Genomic DNA, 24,608 nt, shown 5'->3' with positions numbered 1-24,608 from the left:
TGGCTCCATGATGGAGCCGGTAGTCGTATGGGTGGCTGATCCGGCCACCCAGGGCTCCAGGCATGATTGTCTGTGAGGAGAGTGGGCTAAGCCCGCACTCCCTACAGACTTCATAAAGGCGCTTCACAGTAAGCGTATTAAGCGCCTCCTTGTTTTGGTCTTACCAGCTGGAACAGCTCCTACTCAAGCGGCTCCAGCCAAGCAGCCAATCTGATTCTTAGGAGCTCCTTCTGGCACTGACCCAAGGAACAACTACAATAATGGGATAAAATGCTTCAGGGAGTATATTTTGTAATATGTTTTCCCTTGCCATAAGGGAAATAAGAGGAAGTTGCAGGCAGGGGAGGAGGGGCTGGAGGAAGCTCCCTGCTGCTGGTGGGTCTGATCTTTTACTAGCTTGTTTGTTTGGTGGGAGAGGGGATACAATCCCTGCTTTCTCCCTTCTGTCCCTCTTTCTGCCTCTTGTACCTGACTTTTGCCCTTCCCTTCTGCTTTCCACCTTTCACCCTACTTTCTGCCCTGGGTTTTTTGCTTTCTGCCTTTGCCCGCCGCCAAAAAAAACCCCATTTCTGTTTTCTACTTTTGCCCCTACTTTTATGCTCCCCCCCATTTTCTTCCATTCTGGCAAGCTTGGGTAAATACCCAAGCCTGCTGTTGTGGAGGAAAGTGTGTGTGTGGGGGGGGGGGTAGGCTTCTTCCTTGGTGACAGGTTTATCCTACCCCCCACCCCACCCCATCCCCTCCAATGCCTATCAGCCGCTACTGGTTTAGAGACCAAATTTAGGAGGTGCTCTTTTGGACTAACAAACAGAGATTTATCACCAGTAAAAGCTGAACAATTCCAACTGCTGCCCAGAAAGAGTGCCCAGCATTCCACTCCATGTTGCACCCAGAAGGTGAGGGGGAGCAGCAGCATTATCAGTGCCAGCAGGTGGCACCAGGAACGAAGAGGAGGCAGGCCAGGATATGCAACACTAGGAACTAGAGTTGAAGTGAGGCTGGGGGAGTGCCTGCAGATAGGTGAGTGATGCCTGCAGCAGACATAGGTTGCCCACACTTGCTGCTCTATGGCGTGCTTGCTGCCTGAGGCCAGTACCTCAACTTGCCTCCTGGGGGGGCAGCCCCTGTATGCAAGACAAACTTTCCTGACAGGGTACAATTGTAGTTTTCTCTATTTGAGATTTTCATTGGCAGTGCTTGCTTACTAATCAGCTGGTGCAGAAATTACTTTGGCCTAGTTCACAAAATCGTTTGGCTCTAAGTTGAATGTGGGTTACCAACATTAGTGTGATTGTGTGAACCCACACAAAGGTGGGAATCTCAGATTCATCTCCGGCCATAAACCATCTTGGTGTGGACTCACACTCAGGTCGGTAACTCACGTTAAACTCACGTTAAACATAGATTCAAACAATTGTGTGATAAGTCTTCTGTGAAAGAGTGTGTGGAAGAAGTTTGAAAGGTGTGTGTGTGTGTGCGTGCGTGTGCGCGCGCACACACACACACACAAGATTAAAATAATTGGAAATATCATATGGTTATTGTTATAAAAAGAGATTCAGAAACCTTCTGTTGCTGAAAGTAGAAGGAAATCTGTCACCTGGAGAAAGAGGAAAAGGAAGTACTGGAGGCAACTACTGACAGCAGCTTTTCACTGATCATGTGTAGTGAATCTATTCCTAATGGGAGATGGGGCTGTAGTCAGTGATGGAACACATGAAGCTAGGTTCATAAACAGCTACCTTATGTCAAACCATTGAGCCAGCTAGCTCAGTACCATATTGTTTACACTGACTGGCAGCAGCTCTTCAGTGTTTCAGGCAGGTACCTGCCAGCCCTACCTGGAGATGCCAGGGATTGAACCTAGAACCTTCCAAATTTAAATCAAATGCTCTTCTACTGAGCTATAGAGTGAGCACTGCAAGATATTCCCCTTAGGAGATCTGGGCGCTCTGGAGAGAGCATCTGCATGATTGCATGCAGAAGGTTCCAAGTTCCTTCCCCGGCATCTCCAGTTAGGACTGAAAGAGACTCCTGCCTGTGACCTTAGAGAAACTGCTGCCAGTCTGCATAGAAAATACTGAGCTAGATGGACCAATGGTCTGACTCAGTATAAGGCAGCTTCCTATACTACAGTCTTTCTTCCAGCTCAGTGCTTGGCACCCCCAGGTATGGCTGTGAAAGCCCTCTGCCTGAAATCCCAGAGAAGCCTGTCAGTCATTGTCAACATTTCTGGCCTAGAAAATGGACCAGTTATCTGGCTTCGTAAAAGGAAGCTTCCTATCTTCATATATGGAAATGAAAAGAAAAAGGAAATGAAAGCAAAAGCACCAAAGCAAAATTGCCAAAATGACTGTGGTTGAAGGCAGTTTATTTTTCTGGGCTTGTGTTTCCTTTTGTACTGTGAGCAGAAGTATGTTTTCTAGCTCCTTGTTTGAAGAGGAAGACGTTGGATGTTTTATAGACAGCATCCTTCATGGTTTTTCAATAAAGCATGTGGAATGGCATAATCTGGGGGGAAACAATAACACTATTGTTTGTAAAGGGTTAGGAAGTTTTGCTCTGGCAGTAGTGGTCCTTTTCAAGAAATTTCCACTTGTACCTGCTCAGATGAGCTAGACCACTGCCCCCCTCAAACAAGTGGGGGAGCAGCAGGGGCATACATATATAACCTTCATATGGCATGCCATCTTGCTGCTTCCTAATTGAGCTTGGACAGTTCACCTGAACTACCTCCACATGCGTGATTAGGTGGCAACAATGAGGGGGTATGTCAGAGGGAGGGGGAGATGTGGGTGCCCCTGCTCCTCCCCTCCACACTGGAGAGGGCAAGCAGAAGAACTGTCCAGACTGGCTGATTCTGATCCATCCATCATGAAAAGTGGGGATTTATCTTTTGAATGTTCCAGCAGAACTGTATTCTCCCAGCCCAAGGCTCTGTCACAAATGCATTCTTTATTGGTTCAGAAAGGGATCTTTAACAATTTAATACATTCCAGTCATCAGAGCGAAGTGTCTCATCTTCACAAATCAGAGACAATCCAATCTGAATCAAGAGAATTTAACACTTACTGGCCTAAACTCACTACCTCCTTCATGGCACAATCGATAGGCAACCTTGCCAGCAACTTGAATACTGATCTCAGTTATCTGTCCTGCTCTTTCTCCCAATCATCAGGCAGGCTGTCTGTCATATATATATATATATATATATATATATATATATATATATATATATATATATATATATTCCCCCAGTGTAAAATGAATATTTATTCATTGAAACCCCTATTCATTACTGGACCTTTTAAAAAGGAAAATCCATTTTAAAAGAGTTGCAAAACGGCTCCAGAAATGGGGGTTTGTGATGTTACAAGTTCTAGCTAATCAGTGTTACGCACAATGAGCTTCTCCTCTAAATTGGCAAAACCAGTTTATCACTAGTTTTATTCTGGACAGGAAGTGTATGTCTATACATAGTGAGTATATATCCACAGCAGCTTAACTGCTCATATAATGTCCGGCCAACACACAAACTATCCATAGACCAGGTAGGTAGAGAAAAAGGTCCAGGGGAAAATGTCTCGGCCATCTAACCTCTTGGGGGACAAGGCATGGCTATGGCATTATAATATATAAAGGTTAGAGGGCCAGAGATTGACAGCTGAAGGCCCTAGATGTGCTTGCAAGCTCTGTTTTCTCTTGCTATAACTACTCAGTGCAAGATTTAGGCACAAGCTAAGTATGCTACAGCTTAGGGCCTCACATTATGAGGGGCTTCTGAATACCAAAAAATCCCCACACACACCCTAAATCTCAAGTTTTACATAATTGGTTGAAAAATCCACAAGTTTTCTGTGCAGATACAACTGGAAGTTATATCGAAATTTTATTAGACCAGGGCCAACACCCACCATCAGGGTTACAGACAGCATTCAACTCTTCAGACTAACAATGCTGTAACCATGAACAGTACTGCAAATGAGGGCAGTGAGTGACGTGCCTAGGCAGGACTTCTGTCCCATTTTCTAATGCTCTGGGAGCTTTTAAGCTCTGAGACATAGCTTAGGGCCTCTGTGTATCATAAGCTGGCCCTGCAGCCACTTCTTATTTTCATGATGTTAGGTAGAGAACTGAGCTCAGTAACCCTCACAATGGCTCCTTAACAGCCTGGATTCATAAGTTCAATGCCTAGTTGATTTCTTTGTATGCCTACAATCCAAATGGAGGACCTGAATTTATGAAGAAGGAAGAGATGTTTCATGTAACATCTTATTCAGATCTTCAGATCAGATTGACGCAAGCATTCAGTTGAATCAGTATGGATTTTCGCTTGTGCCTTCCTGATGTTCAAAGTGCAAAGCAGCAAACATGCCTTTTCCGTGAACATCTTGTAACCCTTCAGCTGCTCAAGCAGATCAGCTCCCTAAAGAGAAAACTAAATCAGCTGAACACAATGAAATCATAAATGCAACAAGGTTTTGTTCCTGGCTGTTAAAAAAATAAATATATATATTTTTAAAAGATATGGGGCACCACTCCCCCCAAGAGTTAAAGCAAAGTTTGAAAACAACTTCTCTTATCACTGGGCACATTCTCCATAGACAATTCCAAGGATAAAGATCACAGCCAGTCACTCAGACCTAAGAACAATTAGCATATCCCATCGATTGAAACGTTTTTAGAAAAGATTTTGAAGCTTGAGACAAGGGTGGTTTATCCTACCTGAATTACATTACAGCAGATTAGATGGTGGTGTTATTAAATTATTACTTTTCCAATTTTTAATTTAAACATTTTCCAATTTTGATAGAGGCAAAGAAGCTTAAGGAACAGCAAGGGGCTCGCAATAATATAGCACAAACAACAAAAAAATCTGTCTTTTGTGTTTTGTTTTGTTTTTGGAAACAGCTTATAAGTACATTTCCCAACCCTTTTTTAATTTGGTGTGAAAGAACAAAATTAGGTATGTATTTTCAAAAACGAAAATTCACAGAGGAGTGCTGCCGCTGGGTGAGCGGCCTGGCGGGCATTCCTGGTGGCGGCAAGCCTCAGGCTGAGAGGTAAACGTCAGTCTGAGAAGTGCCTTAAATGAAAAATGTAACAAGCAACTAGGACTATTAGTACACAGAGAGCAGCGTTCAATCTTTCCCCCCTGTCAGTTTAAACTTGGCAATCTGCTAAAGCACTATGCTTTTATCGCCACAGACACATTTTTAAAAGTAGCTTTTTAAAAAATGTAACTTTGAAAATAACAATATATTTAAAATGGAAGTACACAATACATAGGATGTGTTGTCGTTATTTTCAAACCTCCCCCCCCCCCCGCCAAACCATTGCACCTCCTCTCCATATCTCAAGGATCTTTCAGGTCCCATCCACATGTAATGCGAAACCTCAGTTAAATGGGGCAGATGTTAGCATTTGTGTGTGTCCAGATGCGTGAAACTGCAGTTTTGTCTCCAGTTTCTCTTGCCAAACCCCAGTTTGAACCTTCGGTTTGTAGTGAGTTCTGTCACCTCAACCTGAGGTTTTGTGGCGGCAGCGTAACGTCCAAATGTGCCTGTCAAATGGTAAAGTGACATGGGTGCATGCCATCTTTGCACTGTGTGCCTTGTTCCCTCTTCCTGGCAACCAGGAGAGAAACGGGATAGGAAGGAAAGTTGGGCACTATGTGCTTTGCTCTCTGAAAATGAAGCAATACAGATGCATGTTCACAAGCAAATGCATTTGTGGTGGCAACATAAACAGGGCAATGGCATTAGATCACTGGGGCGGTAACAGATGGCAGGGTGGAGATACCTGGGATCAGGTTTAAAAGGCAGCCCCACCCAGGAATTCTTGAACGGCTCAGGTCTGTTTTTTGTACAATGATGTTAGGCCCCTTTCCCTTGGGCTGACATGTGTGGTCCCTAGGATTACTCATGAGAAGAGCCATGCAGCAATGCTTCCAATGAAAGGAGAGATTCTATATGTGTGATGATGATGGATGCATTTCCTGAGCAGACAGCTCTTTCACGAGAGTGGAATGCCATGGGGATACTCTTTCCAAACTCATGAGAAGAACCATAAGATGGGGGGACAGGGGGATCTGGCAGAATAGCTAATAATGTGCAGTGCTAGCCCTTCTCCCATGGACATGGACTGCTCTCTCACGAGAGTGTTAGGCCATTGAAACATGCACGCAGGCTGAATGGCAGATGCCATCCAGTTGCTCCATGCAAGCAAGCCATGCGAATGGATTCCCTAGCAACAGCTCTCCCTGTCTTGGGGATCGCCTCGAAGAAGCAGTCAAAGCAGGCACCCTGCCAGGCCATCCACCCATTTGAACATGCCCATTTTAATTTTTGCCCTGGGGTCACAGATAACTGGGGCTCCCCTCTCCTATGATTCCCCATGGTGGCAGGTCGGTCTGAACCTGGGAAATTTGAATGAGAGTTAAGATAAGAACATAAGAAAAGCCCTGCTGGGTCAGGCCCAAGGTCCATCTAGTCCAGGATCCCAGATCCCTTTGGGAAGCCCACGGGCGAGAGCTGAGATCATGCCTACTGCTACTCCCCTGAGATCTCTCCTACTGCTACTCCCCTGCAACTGGTATTTAGAAGCATCTTGCCTCTGAGGCTAGAGGTGGCCTATAGCCCTCAGCTCAGACTAGTAGCCTTTGATAGACCTCTCCAGCATGAATTTATCCAAACCCCTCTTAAAGCCATCCAGGCTGTTAGCTGTCCCTACATCTTGTGGCAGAGAATTCCATAGGCTGATTATATGTTGTGTGAAAAAGTACTTCCTTTTGTTGGTCCTACATTTCTTGGCAATCAGTTTAATGAGATGACCCTGTTCTGGTGTTATGCAAGAGGGAGAAAAAAATCTTTCTTTCAACTTTCTCCACACTGTGCATGATTTTATAAACCACTATCATGTCTCCCCTCCATCATCTTTTTTTTCTAAACAAAAAGCCCCATGCCTTGTGAGGAAGATGCTCTAGTCTAGGTGCCTGATCATTTTGGTTGCTCTCTTCTGCACCTTTTCCAGTTCTACAATGTCTTTCTTAAGAAATGGTGACCAGAACTGCACACAGTACTCCAAATGTGGCCACACCATAGTTTTGTATAAGGGCATTATAATATTAGCAGCTTTATTAGCACCCCTTCCTTATGATTCCAATCACAGAAATTTGACTTTTTTACAGCTGCCGCACATTGTGTTGACACTTGCAATGAACTGTCCACCATGACTTCATGATCCCTCTCCTGGTCAATCACTGTCAGCTGAATGTATATTTGAAGTTGAGTTTTTAATGCATCACTTTACATTTGTTAACATTGATCTACATTTGCCATCTTGTTGCCCACCTCCTCAAGTTTGGAGAGATTCTTTTGGAGCTCCTCACAATTTGTTGTAGATTTCAGTACCCTAAATACTTTGTTGTCATCTGCAAATTTGGCCACCTCTTATGAACAAGTTACAGAGCACTGGTCTCAGTACTGATCCCTGGGGGACCGAATTCCAACTTCCTTCCATTTAGAGAACTATCCATTTATTCCTACCCTCCATTTCCTGTCCTTCAACCAGTTACCAATCCACACATGAACATATCCCCTTGTTCCATGACTGTCAAATTTTCTCAAGAATCTTTGAGGAGGAACTTTGTCAGAAGCTTTTTCCAAGTCTAAGTATACTATGTTAACTGGATCAGCTTTATCCACGTGTTGGGCACCACAACATATTAGACTCAGAGGTACCAACCCAGAAGTATATGGAATTCAGGCCTGTGTCTGATTTCATTTTATATTAAGAGTTCAATTAAATGCCTGGACTCAGGGTGAATTGACACCCAGATCTGCCTGGGTAATGCCTGGTAAATGATTTGTAAAGGCAGGGGTAACCTAGCATTGGTTATCAGTGTTTGTGGAACTCACAAGAGACACAATGGGTCAGGCTTAATTACCAGTCTCACACTGCTGAAATTATCCCTTTTCATCACTGACAGGATGCTTCTGTCTCAGTCAAATGTATTGATTAACTCATCTCACACATGCACCCCTTTTTATGTTACTTTAAATATTCTCTTGTTGTAATTACACACTAGATAGAGGTACACAAGAAGTAATTTAATTGCTGTCTCACACAAATAGAACTAACTCTTTCACTAACTCCTGACTTTTAACATTCTTGGGACAAGGCAGGACAAGATGTAGATTTGTTTTGGGGAATGACAATAGAACAATACTCTGTTAACAGGAGAGACCCTGTTTACCCTGGACTGACCAAATATCCTGAGCTAATTTTGGTAATTAAAAGACAATATTTAGAGGATAGCAGGAATAGATGCCTTTTGTGATCCAGAAGACTCAAATGAACATCAAAGGATAGAGCCACTATAAGAAGGAGTCTCTGGACATGGCAGATTAGCAATCTTGTGCCTACAAGCAAGATCTGCTCACGAGCAATCCAAGGGTTTGCTGCCCAAGCCGCGGGGCTAGAAGCAGGAACTCTGTCCATGAACAGGAACTCTCTGTGACTTCTGCTGTGCAGTGAGAAGTCAAGACTTCCCCAGCCATGGTGCTCTGACTCTCAGCCTTGCTCTGAGCAAATTGCATGCTTGATCATCGCTCTAAAAGCTCCTGTCCCCAGCCACAGCCTCGCTCCTTCAGCTGAAAGGTCCACCGTTCTCAAGCCTCTGATCTGGGTAATATGCCACCCCACAAGCCTTGGATCCCTCCATCCTTTCCCCTCCTTCTCCTTCCCCGCACCTTCCCTCTACTAATTCCTGATCTCCCCAAACCATGCCAAGCCCTCAGCCTTCCTTAACCCCCCTTTTCCGTCTATATCTGAATTATATTAGGCTCTAGGAAGATTTAATACACACACATATGTTAGTTAGGCACGTTACACTACACCTTGAATCGGAAACATGTTTTTAATGTGGATTATTATATCCTGATGAGCAACTTTTTATAATAAAGCCTATTGAACTTTCTGAGTGTGTCTCTCTCTATCACTGTTTGCGCACCCAGACCTTACATGGTCACCATCTCCAAGAACCAATTCAGTTTGTGTATGACGTGACTTTGCCTCTTTCCCTCTGAGCATTTACAGAGTGCGAAACCAGGTATAGTTCACAACACACGCACCTGATGACACTCTCAAAGAACTCCAAAAGGTTAGTGCTCAATATTCACCTATGCAGAAACTATGCTGGTTCTCCTTCAGCAGGGCCTATTCTTCTATATGTTTAAATTTTTTATCCTTGAGAATGCTTTCCATCAATTCGCCTGTAACAGATGTTAAGCTAACTGGCCTGTAATTTCCCAGATCACCCCTGGATCCCTTTTTGAAAATCGGTGTTACATTGGCTACTTTCCAGTTCTCTGGTACAGAGCCTGATTGTAGGGATACATTGTGTATTTTTCAAGGAGGTCGGTAATCTCACCTTTGAGTTCTTTAAGAAACTCTTAGGTGGGTGTCTTCTGGCCCTGGTGATTTGTTAATTTGTAATTTTTCTAGACAGTTTAGACCGTCATATCCTGTCACCTCTATCTGACTCAGTTCTTTAGGCTCTCTCCCCAAGAAGCTCAGTTCAGGCAAAGGTATGTGCTCAGTATCTTCTGCCGTGAAGACAGTAGCAAAGGACTCATTTAGCTTCTCTGCAATCTCCATATCCTCCTTAATAATCCCTTTCACTCCCTCATCATCTAACTGTCCAACCACCTTCCTGGCAGATTTCCTGCTTCTGATGTATTTTAATAAGTTTTTTGTTCCCCCCTTGAAGCTTTTGTCTAAATGTTCCTCAAATTCTCTTTTTGCCTCCCTTATTGTCTCCTTCCAATTCTTTTGCCATTATCTTGTGTACCTTTCTGTTCTCTTCATTTGGGCGGGCATTCCAGTTTCTGAAGGAAGTCTTCTTCCCCTTTTATAACTTTCTTGACATTACTTGTTAGCTATGCTGGCTTCCTACCGGACTTAGTGGTACCTTTCCTCCTTTTTTGTATACATTCTAACTGGGCTTCTAGTATTGTGGTTTTAAATAAATTTGATGCATTCTGTAGTGAAGTGACTCTCCTGGTTTTCCTTTTCAGTTTCCTTTTCACCAAACTCCTCATTTTTGAGAAGTTTCCTCTTCTAAAATTCAAAGTGCCTGTGTTAGACTTCCTTTGTTATTCTCTCCTCACATGTGATTCTCTCCTCACATAGCCCACCTCCAGCTTCAGAGGCAGGATGACCTGGATACCAGTTGCAGGGCAGTAACAGCAGGGGAGAGGACATGCCCTCATCTTCTGCCTGTGGGCTTCCCAGCCAGTGTTATCTCTAATTTTTTTTCATCTGTGTGTGGAATTAGATTTGTTCTGGGTGGCAGTATCAAGGCAGTGTGTGCACATATGCATTCAGGCTGGGGCCTTCCTGACTCAACCTGAGTGGGATCTAAAATTAACTGAGTGAACATCAAAAAATGTGTGAGTGCTCACACATGCGCACACCTTAGAGGGAACACTGTTCCCAGTGGCATCTGGTGGGCCACTGTGTGAAACAGGATGCTGGACTAGATGCGTCTTGGGCCTGATCCAGCAGGGCTGTTCTTATGTATGTTGAATGTGATCACACTATGGTCACTGTTCCCTTAACGTTCCATGACACTTCCATCTCATACCAGGTCCTGTACACCACTCAGGATTAAGTCCTGTCTAGCCTTCTCTCTGGTTGGTTCCATGACCAACTGTTCTAGGGCACAGTCATTCAGTGTATCTAGAAATTTGGCCTATCTTTCATTACCTGACTGTGAATTTACCCAGTCTATGTGTGGGTAATTGAAGTCACCCATTAGTACAGCTCTGTCTCCGATGCCTCCCTGATTTCCTTCTGCAATTCCCAGTCACTGTCAATGTTTTGATCAGAAGGGTGATAGTATGTCCCTAGTAGCATATTTCCTTTCAGGCCTCATATTGTCACCCACACAGTTTCTGTGGAGCACTCTGGCCTTCCTAGGTTTTCTAGCTTGTGAGATTCTATCCCTTCTTTAATATACAGTGGTACTCCACCTCCAAGTCATCCCTCCCTGTCTTTTCTATAGAATTTATATCCAGGAATAACTGGTCCCACTGGTTCTCACTGTTCTACCATGTTTCTGTTTTGCCCACTATATCTATATTTTCATCAGGGCCGTCCTTAGAGAGCCCTGGTGGGATTGCCCGGGACAAATCAGTTAGTGTGGGGCCTCCTTCCAGTTAATTCTAATGGGAGTTAAAAGAGCGGAGCCCGGAGTGGTCGCCCTCCTTGCCATGCCCTAAGGACAGCCCTGGTTTTCATTAGCAACCGAGCACTCCAGCGTGTCCATCTTGACTTGGAGGCTTCTGGCATTGACATATGAGCACCTATATGCTGAATCTTTCTTTTGGCCATTTGATGTCTTTGACTGGCTAGCACATCCTTCTGTCTGCTTTTTATCCGGTTCTACTCTGTCCCCTTCTGTTTTATCTGAATAATTTACACCTTCTCACCTTAAGTGATGGCATTTGCCAAACCAGATACTGCCCAGCTCCTGTCGGCCATCCTCATTTCAAAAGCTGATCTGCAACCTTTTTATTTTAAGTGCCAGCAGTCTGGTTCCATCTTGATACAATTGGAGCCTATTCCTCGACTTCTCCCAAAATATATCCCAGTGCCTAACAAATCTTAACCCCTCCTCCAGCACCACTGTCTCATCCACACATGAGACCATGTCTCGCTGGCCTTACATTTCTGAGAATGCTACCTTAGGTGTCCTTGACTTCAATCTGTTACTTTGCAGCCCAAATTGGGGTCCCAGGACCTCCTGACTGCAATTCCCAACATGGTTGGTGGCAACATGTTGTGGCTGGTCACCACAACAGATTACTTCTCCTCAGCACTGCCTGACAGCCTATCTAGACACTGTGTGATGTCCGCAACCTTCGCATCCGCAACCTTCACAAGATCTGTCCCTGGTCCCAGTGTTTCCCCAGTCTGCCCACCCGGCAGCGCCAGGACACATGGAGAGTCAAATTCTTATTTGAGAGAATCAAAAGCTTCCACAGAGAGGAGGAAATCACTGCTCAAAAGTTCTGTCATTAACCAGAGAGACCGTGGGGCCCCACACAAGGAGGGTCCCCTTTTTTTGGTTGGCTCAACTCACGAACACTCAGTTCAAAAGAAGACCAAAATTTTTGAGCCTAAGGTCCTCCCCAGTAGACTGGACCTCTCACGAGAGGGCTAATCCCCAGGCAGTAAGTCGACATGGGAACAGGAATGTGGTTTGGTCTCCATGGACTGCTTTGCTGAGGTGAGCTATCACAAGAGCATCTTTGGTCACAGCGGGCCAGACCCCAGGATCCTTTGCCCTTCCTCATATGCATATTGCCTCCTAGGAAGTCATCATGTCCCCTTCCTGGAGAAACAGAAAAATAGCTCCTCTCAGCATCCTCCTGCTGCCAGAAATGGTGCTTGTGTGAGACTGTTTTGTTGCTGGGCTCTTACGAGGGCGGCAGTGCAATCACTGTCAGATGAAGGGCTTGCATGGTATTTAAAGGGACTGAAATGCCCTTTCCCTGCTGAGGGCAGCCAGTCCATTCTGAAAAGCCAGGCCATTCCAAAAAGTGCTTGGCATGCCCCTTTGAAGATTGTGGCCAATGGCTTACGCCCTGCAGACTTTCTTCACAGTCTGGTGATGTGAGCACTATGTAGCTTGCTGGGATGCAAACTCAGTGGACCAGGAAGAGGCAGGGGCTCCCTTGCCCTGAAAACAGAGGTTGCCGGGCTGCAGTTGGACAACTTCTGCAATGCTATTCATGGTTTGAAAAATTAACCATTTCATGTCACATGTGAATGCTGCCTCACTTTCCTCTGCTTCTGTTTGTATTCACTCTCTTGCATCTCATCTTCCTCTCTTTAGTTAGACTTGTATCATAAGTCTGAAATAGGTCTATGATCAGTGTTCCCAGTAACAGGGATTCTCGGACACTGTTGACTACAACTCCCATAATTCCCAGCCAAAGTCCTTTGCAGCTGGAGATGCTAGGAGTTTAGTCAACAACATCTGTGAAACCTTAATGCAAGAAACACTGTTTATGAGTTGTGGTTTTTATAGCAAGAAAACTCCGCAAATATTCATTCTGTGTACAGATTAATGCAAGTGGGTCAGGGTCATAGTTGTTGGGGCCTCCTCATCCATCCCCATGTGTTTGAGGAACTATCTACACAAGTGCTGTGGATGCATAGCCCAAGGTCCATTTGCTTTTTATGGGCAGTCTTCCTTCCAGTTTTGCAGGCTGCAGATTGCATGATCAGAACTTACACATGTTCGATGTACTCCTCTCTTTATATATTTGGATGTTGGAGTTATGGCTCCATGAATTTCCATTTCGCCCATAGTGTTGGTCTGAAAATGCCTAAGATCCAAATATGATATGGCGGGGGGGGAAAGATACACTGGAGCACTCTATTTAAATTCCCACACATTAGGGAAATGACCTGACTTCTCCAAGACAGGACTGAGAGAGATTCCTGCCTGCAACCTTGGAGAAGCCGCTGCCAGTCTGTGAAGACAATACTGAGCTAGATAGACCAATGGTCTGACTCAGTGTATAGCAGTTTCCTATGTTCCTACTCATGCATGCTGCAGTTTATTTTCTTTTTTCACCACAATGAAAGGGGTGGAATGACTAGAGGATGCGGGGGGGGGGGACGTATCTTTTCCTTTGGGGAGGGAAGCTAACAAAATACATACAGTACTGAAGTTGCCAATCTTTCAATACAGTTTGTCTCCTCTCTTTATGCCAGTGTCCTAACTAAAGCTCTGCTAAAAGGGATACTTCTGTCCAGTTTTTCTCTTTAAACAGATGGTTTCATATTGACATTTGACCTTCCCTGTTTGCAGTTCTCAATCCATCATTAGTCTCTGCTAATACTTCAATAAACAAACTAACCAGTGTTTCCGCAGAATCTTTTAAACTACCATCATACTTCTAACTGCTATACCACCTTTTGCATTCTGTCCCTGCAATCCAATGAAGGTTGAACTCTGTTACCATCAGTGGGATCAAGGAGAAGCCCACTCCATATAGCCTGTAGAAATAGTGGCTTTCATACTGAGCAAGAGGACATGGGCAGCTTGAGCGCTGCCTACATCACCTCCGCATGTGCAAACAGCTCTGAGGAGTCTTCTAGAGCACAGCAGCCATTGGCGTAGCACCTATTGGATAAACAGGGACAAATGTCCCTGGGCCCAGGGAGTCAGAGGGCCCAAGCAGACCGGACCACCCCTGCCCTTGCCCCACCACACCCCTGCCCCACAGCTGCTTCTTATCTTTGCCCCCTTGCAGCAGCGGCAGGCACTGTGGCTGGGCCGAACTTTTCCTCTCCTTTCCGGCCAGCTAACATGCCTCGCTCTCCCTTCCCGGCCAGCTGAACTGTGCACCTGCGCAGTTCTGACTATGGAAGTCACATGCCCCAGCCACCATGCCTGCCACCATCACAACAAAGGCGGCGATGGAGGCGAGATGTTTGTTGCCACACTCCTTGCATCTGATGTCAGATACAGGGAGAGTGGCTTGGGGCACGTGTGTGTGATGGGGGGGCCCTTCAAAGATTTTGTCCCTGGGCCCCCGGGGATCTCGCTATGCCCCTGGCAGCAGTACTTATATCCTGGCAGCAGTGCTTGGTGGTAAGGGCTCTGTGAACGAAGCTGCATGATACACTGCCCATTGGATATAATAGGCAGCATGTCCTGCAGTGCCGGGCCCTTACCACTGAGCACTACTGCCTGGAGTCACAGCCTCCTTGCAGCTCTTTACATAGTGCAGCAGACACAAGGGCAGTGCTCAAAATGCCCATGTCCCCTTGCACAGAATGCAAGCCAGACCTCCAAGCAGATTTGTAGCCCAGCTCTGATGAGATTTCTCGATTTGCCTGTCGTATTTTCATTTATCCTTTTCCAGAGCCAAGCCAGCTCTTTTCTCATTTCCCAGCAGGATAAGAGTAGATAAGCAGGGAATGGGAGGGATTCTCATCAAGGTACAGGTATTACCTTCACATGGTAAGTTCATAGCTTGGAATTTAGACCCTTCAGTTAAATTGAATAGACTTAAATTTTGTAATGGTTTTTTTGGCCTGAACTGATCTTTTTGTATATATAAATGTAATAGCCAAATGTATGCCTTCTTCACATTTTAAGGCTATTTGAATACACGGCACCTTAGATTAATAAAACAAAGTACTGTGTTACATTTCCCCTGGATTTATAATTCCCCCCACCCCCCGCCAACATGGTTCCATAAATTGGCAACAAAGATAGATGGTACAAGTCTCAATAAACCTAGAAGTTACCACCCTATGGAATTTTTACATTTACCCATATACCTGCTTCTCTGGATAAGTTTAGTTCATAAACTTCAGGAGGATTACCTTTTCTAAGCTGTTGGAATCCAGCACTTGGCCAGACCCAGTTTTAACCTCTTCCTACACAGTGGGGAAATGCTTGACTAACAAGCAGAAGGTTGCCTGTTCAAATCTCCACTGCGACTATTATATCGGGCAGCAGCGATATAGGAAGATGCTGAAAGGCATCATCTTATACTGCACGGGGGGGAGGCAATGGTAAACCGCTCTTGTATTCTACCAAAGAAAACCACAGGGCTCTGTGGGCACCAGGAGTCAAAATCGACTTGATGCCACACTTTACCTTACTATCTTATTGAAGTTTCAGAATAAATGTTTTAAATGGCAGAGGTGGTGGCTTAATGGTCTAAGCCCTGAGTTTGAAATACTGTACCTCGCTCTTCTAGACTGGCAGATTTATAATCCTTGTGCAGTTGTGATTTAGCTTTCTTCCTTTCTTACAGATACAGGAAATTATTTGCTATGATATAGGAATCACTTCATAAAGCATAGTCCTGCCCAGGCAAGAAGCAAGGCAAACCATATCTCAGTCTATTTTCTTGTATAAAATAATGGTATCTTAAATTTCAATTTTGCCTTAAAATTGCAATGGTCAAAACCAGTACATTTTTACTTTTGTCGGCAAGCGCAGTTTGAACAAATGGAACACACAATTCAGCCAGGCTGTGTGACACTTTCCCTCAGGAACAGAATCAGCAGCTTGGCTGTGGCAGCCCCGTGGGTAGTGGTGATTGAGTTTTGTCTGGAAAGACCAAGTTAATTGCCAAGCCACATATATTTGGAATTGTGCAACATGTAATTCTTCTGTTCGTGTTTCTGGTTACATAGTCTGTGAATGTCTCTTTTCCTCTAATCTCAGCATTTAATGGGGATGCATTTTAAGGCTGTTTTCAGGGGCGTAGCTTCCAGTGTCCACATGTGTCCTGTGAACACTGGCCCCCAGGAACTTGCCTCTGCTGTGGCAAACCGGCTGTCTGCTTGGCCTGCGCAAGCCCTCCCTCCCACAACCGCTACCACCTCCATTCTCCACTTCCTCCTTCTCTTGCCATCCCCACTATTACCCAACCAACTGTTGTGGTGCCAAGTGGGGCAATGTTTCCTTTCTCACTCTAGTGAGAGGAGAAACGACCCATCCCCTCACTTGCCATTCCAAGAGACTGCTGGGAATTGGCTGCCACCCAGCAGTCTCTTAGAGCAGCAAGTGAGGGAGTGGAATGTCTCCTCTATTGGTGGTGGCACAAGACAGGAAACATTGCATCCTACTGCTTGCTGTCACAACAGCCGGTCGGGTAATGGCATGGCAGAGGCAGCAGCGATAGGGAAAGGAGGTGGAGGAGGAAGGAGGTGGCGAGGTAGGGGTGGCATGGAGGGGCTAGCACCAGCCCCCACATACAAGCAGCAGGGGGGTGATGGATGGCACAGAACATAGGCCGTCACAGGGCTTGCTATGCCCCTGTATTTAAATTACTGACTTAATTACAATGTGAGACACAAATTAGGGTTGCCAACTCTTACTGAAGCTATTCCTGAAGACTTCCCACCCCCCCAATATATATGTTTAATAATATCATGCAATTCAGTCCCCAGGATTGTTTTCAGTAGTAGACACTGATGTTGATTCTTGGAGACCCGGCCAGTCCTGAAGGGTTGACAACTCAATGACTGACATAAGGGAAATTACTCAAAGTAGTCCCATTGAAATTAAATGGACAAGATAGACAATGCCAAACTTGTCATTTTAATTTCATTGGGACTGCTCAGAAGCAATTGCTCATAAGGTGCAAGAGAATTGCTGTTCCAGACAAATAAACAAACAAAAGTCCTCTGCATATTGCAGGATAAGGCCATGGGCTTTCACAGTCACAGTATGATCTGTATGCAAAGATTACTAAAGTAGCTTGACACCCAAAGAAAAACGCTGGTATTTTAACTCTTTCTTTTCAGCATGACATTATGACTATCTCAAAATTAAAGAAAAGCTGGTTGCTTGTGGATCCCCTTAAAGAATTCTCAGGATTATCAACACGGTTCTAATTATAAAAAGCTAATGGTCTTGTTAAGCTTTCAGTGCTTATTACCTAACCATTGCATAATGTCCAAATGCCCTCCACGTCCCATGGGCAGAGTCCTCTCTGATTACTATGTACAAGGACAGTGAGTTTTGCAGGTCTATGAAATTGAGCTGTGGCAACAATATTTTGTAGCCACTATACAGGGTTTCCCCCCTGATAGCTGCAGAATGTGAACTAGGATATAGCAGTTGCAATATTTAGGGCACAATTCCTCTGAGAGCTTCTCTCCCACAGGATATAGCTCTGTATGTGTGTGTGTGTGTGTGTGTGAGAGAGAGAGAGAGAGAGAGAGAGAGAGAGAGAGAGAGATATTTTCATCTGGACCACAACATGATGAAATTATTTAAATACCCCATTTACCATGATTTCAACCTTGACTGGGATCCCGCACGTGTGCGTGCGTGCGCACACACACACACCCCTGCTATGTAAGTTTATTAAGCACCACCATTATATCAGTTGCTTACAAGCACTGAAGTTGCTTATAAGCGCTTTACCAGACCTGTTGAAAGAGCAATGCCAGAAGATTATTCTCACTCAGAAAGGAAAGTGTTAAAAATTAGCTATACAAGTAGCAAAGCTCTTGGAGAGAGGGGAAAGGTTGTCTAGCAACTGGGGATATGTTAATCAGTTCTTGCATTCCAAGAGTAGACTTCCTCTCTCTCCCCTAACATGATTAGTTTTACTAAGTTCTCTTTTTAAAATTTCATGTACCGTAAGTTTAGAGTAAAGTTTAATTACAGTCATCACTTGTGATTCATCTGAATTTCATTAAAAGCCTGCTTTGCCAACAAACAATATTTGAAATTAAACCTATGTATGTTCTTTACAAGCATGCATGCATTCAATTTCTATACCACCCTTCCAAAATGGCTCAGGGTGGTTTACATTAAAACAAAACAATTAAAATAATTTAACAGTTAAAAACAGAGATTATAAAACCCCATAAAACAATAACAATTAGAACATTCAAAACAGTTTAAAAACCAGGTTAAAACATTTAAGCCATTTACAACAATTTAAAACCCTGGAAGGCCAGGCCAAACAAATAGGTTTTGAGGGCTCCCCTGAAGGCCAATAAAGAATTCAAATTGCGGATTTCTGCTGGGAGTGCATTCCACAGCCCAGGAGCGGCTACAGAGAAGTCCAGCCTCTTGAGTCACCACTAGACACACCGGTGGTAGCTGGAGACAGACCTCCTCAGATGACCTTAATGTGCAGTGAGGATTATGCAGAAGAAGGTACTCTCTAATATAACCTGGACCTAAGCTGTTCAGGACTTTAAAGGTAATAACCAGCACTTTGTATTTTGCCCGGAAACATATCAGCAGCTAGTGCAGCTGTTTTAAAATAGGCATAATATGGTCTCTACGGGTTGCCCCAGAGACCAATCCTGTGGCCACATTTTGAACTATCTGAAGTTTCTGGACTACGTACAAAGGCAGCCCCATGTAGAGCGCATTGCAGTAGTCAAGCCGGGAAGTTACCAGCTGATGCACCACTGTTTTGAGGTTGTCCTCTTCAAGGAATGGACGCAGCTGTCGAATCAGCTGAAGCTGATAGAAAACACTCCTGGCCATAGCCTCCACCTGAGACACCAGGGTGAGGCCTGGGTCCAGGAGTACTCTCAAACTGCGTACCTGCTCTTTCTGGGGGAGAGTAACCCCATCCAGCACAGGAAGATCTAACTCATCCCTCAGATTCTGAACCCCTACAATGAGCACCTCCATCTTGCTTGGATTTATAGATGTTGTTCTCATGTATAGATGTTCTCCTTGACCAGCCTTACTTGGGTAGGACAGTGCTAGCCAGTATAGGGCTGGTCAGAAGAACTGCCGGGATTGGGACTGATCGCAGCGTTCCTCCGCTGGGTAGCCTGAGTTTTGTTCTCAGGCTAAAAGTGAAGTATGTGCGTGCCCTCCTACCTCACCACCCGGTTGTAGAGCTGGGCAGAAGGAGCAGCCTGACAGTGGGGGAATCTACCAATGTACCACACTCGGTGTGCATTGTGGGATCCTGGCGGACACAGGCGGAATACCCCATCCTCCACGCCTCTCTGGGCATGCTCATGTGCCAGTTGTGTGTGAGTGGCAAGGACCATGTGCGGGGAAGGCAGGCAAGTTCCTGCCTTCCCCAAGCCCTCCCCAGCCTCAGCAGCTAAGGTTGTATGGAAGACCTTACTATGTAATTACGTTATTTTGCATATTCAATTTTATATGCGTAATATATGCTGGTAAAATTACTTTCAAGTTGCTTTGATGAATCTGTATTCTTTTGCTGCAGAGTTTGGGATGTTTGCTAGGAATTCCCAAGTGATGGTGTGTTTTGTATGTTTGAACACCCCATTGCCTGATGTTGATAGCAACAGATGTCCCAGAAGCAGTCACAGAGCCATGAAAGGGTTAGTAACTTTAAGGAGTTGTAAGTGCAAGCTCTGTCGAAACAATTACTACCACTACTATTTATTTATTTATTTGTTTGTTTATTTATTTATTTCGCATATTTACATACTACTTTTCAACAAAAGTTTCACAAAGAGGTGTAGATATTAGAAAGAATGAACAATTAGTTCTAAACAGAATAAATAGGATAGCACAATGATATCTCAAGAAACACACAACTGCTGCTGAAAGGATAGCCCTCAGCGATCCCGCCGCCTGGCCCACCGTCACCCTCTCTAAAATCTAATTCAATTTATCCCATGCATTGGTTGCTGCTGTAGAAGTAGGAAAATATGCAGCATAACAACACTGCTAGCCAGAGTAAGTTGAACTAATGGTATGGAGTGTGCAAGAAACTTGACATGGGGCTATTTCTGGGGGATGCTCTGTGTTTTTTGTAATGGATACTTCCACTGCAGCAGCAAGGAATAACCTTTCTGGTAATCACTGCCTTATTTTTTTTTTTTTAAGGATAGATAAGAACTCTGAAGGAGATCTCGACTTTTATCAGTTTAAAAATAATTGAGTCTCAAAATAGTGCAGTTATGGGAGAGTGTAGGGAATTGCACTGCTCATCACCATTCAGATCACAATACTTAACATGTGTCCATGACACTTGTGCAGTACAACCATGTTCTGTGTGACAAAGGCCATAGCAATAGTTGTGCTATCTGGGGGGAGAATTCCATTTCCTGCATACTCTGCAGGAAATGTATCACTGCAACAGAAGTCCTAGATATGCCCACAACAGTACTGCCATTTCTTTATTTTTGCAATGGCACTCTTGCAGAGGGGATTTTACTCTAAACACCCCCTCCCTCCCCACCATGGTCCCAATCCAGACTGAGCTCCCTAGTGAGTGCAGTTTTAAAATAAAATTAAGCCCCTCACCAAGCAACACATTTAACATTGCATCTAAGCCCTATTCACATGTTATGTCCAAAACTAATACAATAAATGTACAGTTTACAGAGATACAGATTTGTAAACAGATGTGATTATTCACACATTATATTGAACACATCCTGCATTTGAGGGGTCTGTACTCAGGTTCATTTTTAAAATTAAGCAGACACAGTCATTCACACAAATACATTGGTGAGTGTACAGACATTTGGATTTAGGTGCAACATAATGTCTGAATAAGGCTTAAGTAGAAAAGCCTTAAGAACAAAGATTTCAGAGAGTGTATGTGGAGACACACTCTTTTCCTGTTTTCCATTTCAAAGATAATCTTAACATGACTTCCCTTAGGTGTTACGCCTGTTCAATATCGCTTTGACATGGGCTTGTTTATTTTTCAGTCTGACTAAATAAGCATGTATTCTTTTTGCAGAAGATGACCCACTTATTAATATTATTGGCAGAATAAGTGAAAGTCCATACATGTTAAAAATGCATCTTTTTCTTTCTTAGGATGGCTTTATTGACTTCTTGGAATTTATAGCTGCAATAAATCTGGTTATACGAGGGAAAATTGACCAGAAATTGAAATGGTATTTTAAGCTATATGATGCTGATGGAAATGGTACGATTGACAAAAAAGAACTCGTAAGCATATTCACGGTAAGAAAGTTGTATATAGTAGGGCCTCTGTGTGTGTGTGTGTGTGTGTGTGTGTGTGTGTGTGTGTGTGTGTAAAATGTGAAACAGTCTATGGGAACATAATTATTTAAACTTATTAAACATAATATAAATTGTTAAACATTAACATTAATATTGTTAACCGCCCAGAGATGAAAGTTTGGGGTGGTGTGCAAATTTGATTAGATAGATAGATAATAAATAAATAAATAGTCGATGTTTTGGCTGTAGTTTAGTGACATTCTCTCAATGGATGACAACCCATATAACCCTGAATATATGCAAAGAAAGAAGCACACATGCAGCTGTTGCATTTCAGAGTATAGCAGTGCAGGCACTTGCATGGAGGGATGAAATGGGCAATTTTAGCTTATTTCCCCTTTCCTCTGAAGTGCTTTGTGACCCCACAAAATATGTACCTGAATGCTGTGTGACTCTTAGGAACATATTTTTCGGTGGCACAGAGTGGTTCAAAGGGAAGGGGAGATCAGCAAAATCCACCCTACCCTGCATATGAGCATCTGCTCTTCTTTACTCTGGAATGCAGCTGAAAGCATGCTTTCTTTGCTATATGCAAGCAGCTGCAGCCAGGCGGTTGGCCATTGCGCCTGTTCTTTCAAGTGTGAAAGGGTAACACACACCAGCACTCAAATCCTTCTGCTGATGGGCTGGAAGAGTGAGGGGATTATGGAGCTCAAGGAGACTGCCCTGAGTTCAGGGCAAGATCACACACACACACACACACACACACACACACACACACACACACCACCGCCGCCAGGAGGCTCCACACCCTGGTGAAACTCTTGGTTCAAACAGGGAGCCAGTCAGGGCAGAAGCATCCCGGCCAGCTATTTTGAACACTGGGGTCTGTGCCCATCACCTGTATTCCAGGACGCTTTAAGGACCAAGCTACATGTGACCACAGATTATTTATGATTGATTTTTTAAAAGTAAAATGGTGGTTTAGGGGCTGTGAATTTGAATGCACTGGCAGCACTGGGGAGGGGCAGGGTAGGAAGGGGTGCTTAACTATTTCTCTGTGGTCTCATTTTTTGCACTCTTCCAGCTGTTTTCCCAGCCTTTCTACAACAGGTCTTCATATTCTCCCACTGCAGATAGGGATGGAAATGTGAGAGCCAATTTCGATTTCAAAAACAACCTGTGGGCAACAGAATAAGTGCCCCTCTTCCAGTAAATTGTGGCTCAAGGCCTCTGGGCATCTGCAAAAGGGTGCCAAACGCCACCCTTTGTGTGACCCTCCTTTCCTTCTCACACCCTTTCTTAAAAGCAGGGGCAGAAGGGCATCTTGCCACCTAACTGGTGCCCCAGTAATCTGCTACCCGAGGCAACCACCTCATTTACTTTTTTATGGAAGGGCCATCCCTGTGCCCAGTTCAGCTCTGGAGTCCAATTCACAGCCTCTCCCATCCAAGTCTGCATTTCACTACCAACATTGTCCAACATTATGCCCACCAGCCAACATTGCTGTGCACATGATGACAGGCATCCCCAGCAATGTTGTGCAAGCAGGCATTTGCTCAATCACTTAAAACTGCACACCCACAGTTGCGCAGCACTGGAAACTTGTCCATCATGTAGGTCATTTTTGTGTGGCATCACATGTAGTTTGGCCCTGAGTTTAAAATCCCTATCATCATCATCATCATTACATTTATATCCCGCTCTTCCTCCAAGGAGCCCAGAGCAGTGTACTACATACTTGAGTTTCTCTTTCACAACAACCCTGTGAAGTAGGTTAGGCTGAGAGAGAAGTGACTGGCCCAGAGTCACCCAGCTAGTTTCATGGCTGAATGGGGATTTGAACTCGGGTCTCCCCAGTCCTAGTCCAGCACTCTAACCACTACACCACGCTGGCTCTTGATGCATTTATTCTAACGCATCTTGCACAGTGACAGTCAAAACACTTAATCGTCCTACACTTTAGTTGATCAATTACTCTTACGACCAAACTGGACCTGGAAGCTTTGAGTCCCTTCTCTTTCTCTTCCTGGTAAAACAATGTGTGGCATAGGTGTGCTGTGCCATGTCCCTGCCCATATGTCACATCATTGACTGGCAGGGGTGGGGAGCTGGGAAGATACACAAAACAATTATGTCACATTGTACAAGTATGGTTTGTGTTAGACATTGCAAGAAACACTGATGGCCACTGCACTCAGTGTTAATTTATAATGGCCTGGTCCACACGGCTGTTTTAATCTAGGCTTAATGTGGATTATCAACATTAGCTTGATTATGTGAACCCATGCCAAGGTGGTTTATGACCTGAGATTAATCTGAGATTCCTGCCTTGGCACAATCATGCTAATGTTGGTAAATCACATTAAACCTAGTTTTGAATGACTGTGTGAACAAGACCTTTGTCTAATTTGGCTCTTTGAAATAGCTTGTTCAACTATTAAGGAAAGGCACAACTCACACTCATGACTGTACCATTCCAGATGCAGCCTTATTCCTATTGTGCTTCTTTTCCACCTGCATAGAGTTTTGACTTGGGGAAAGTGTTTAGTCTTAAAATCCCCTTCCTTCATTTGTTCATCTATAATGAATAGTTAAAACCTACACTGGCTAGACTGTATGTTCACTTTCAGAGTAGTTTTGTTCCACTTCTGCCCTGCATAAACAACCTTTATACATGCACACAAGTAGACTCAAAAGTGTGTTAGTGTGTAAAAAATAAGACCATTTCATGATACTCATTTCATTAGGATGATTGAATCAACCATATTTTATTTGTGATAAGGACATTTTCTTAAGTTTTCTTACCATGTACATACAGCTGTATAAAATAATCTTTTCTTTAAATGACACAGAACACAGCGAAGATCCTGAAAGACCAAACTCTCTAGGGCTGGGTAAAAAATGTAGCTGTGTTAAGGAATAGATCACATGGACTGATCAGGCCTTTTGTGATGTGCAAATTAGACTTATAATCCTTTAGGCCCTGTTGTATTAATTTAATTTCCAATCCTCATTACTGGAGATTTGCTGGAAATCATACTTACTTCCCTCCCACCACATACCATAAATGTTGAGCGCACAGAAGCTATTATTTGTATTCACAAGCTGGAGAACAGCA

The 24,608-nt window shown here is 44.1% G+C and overlaps 1 protein-coding gene across 1 annotated transcript in view; it reads left to right on the top strand.

Moving 5' to 3' along the window:
• GUCA1C (guanylate cyclase activator 1C) overlaps positions 1-24,608 on the top strand; it is a 47,888-nt gene that overhangs the window by 15,796 nt on the left and 7,484 nt on the right. Inside the window, exon 2 of the mRNA XM_053310026.1 lies at positions 21,338-21,487. Coding sequence (XP_053166001.1) covers positions 21,338-21,487 — 150 coding nt within the window. The remainder of the gene's footprint in view (positions 1-21,337; positions 21,488-24,608) is intronic.

The sequence above is a fragment of the Hemicordylus capensis genome, chromosome 3 (assembly GCF_027244095.1).
Source record: "Hemicordylus capensis ecotype Gifberg chromosome 3, rHemCap1.1.pri, whole genome shotgun sequence".
In the NCBI taxonomy this organism is placed as follows: domain Eukaryota; kingdom Metazoa; phylum Chordata; class Lepidosauria; order Squamata; family Cordylidae; genus Hemicordylus; species Hemicordylus capensis.
The sequence above is the reverse complement of the archived record's forward strand: the minus strand, read 5'-3'. Positions and strand labels throughout refer to the sequence as shown.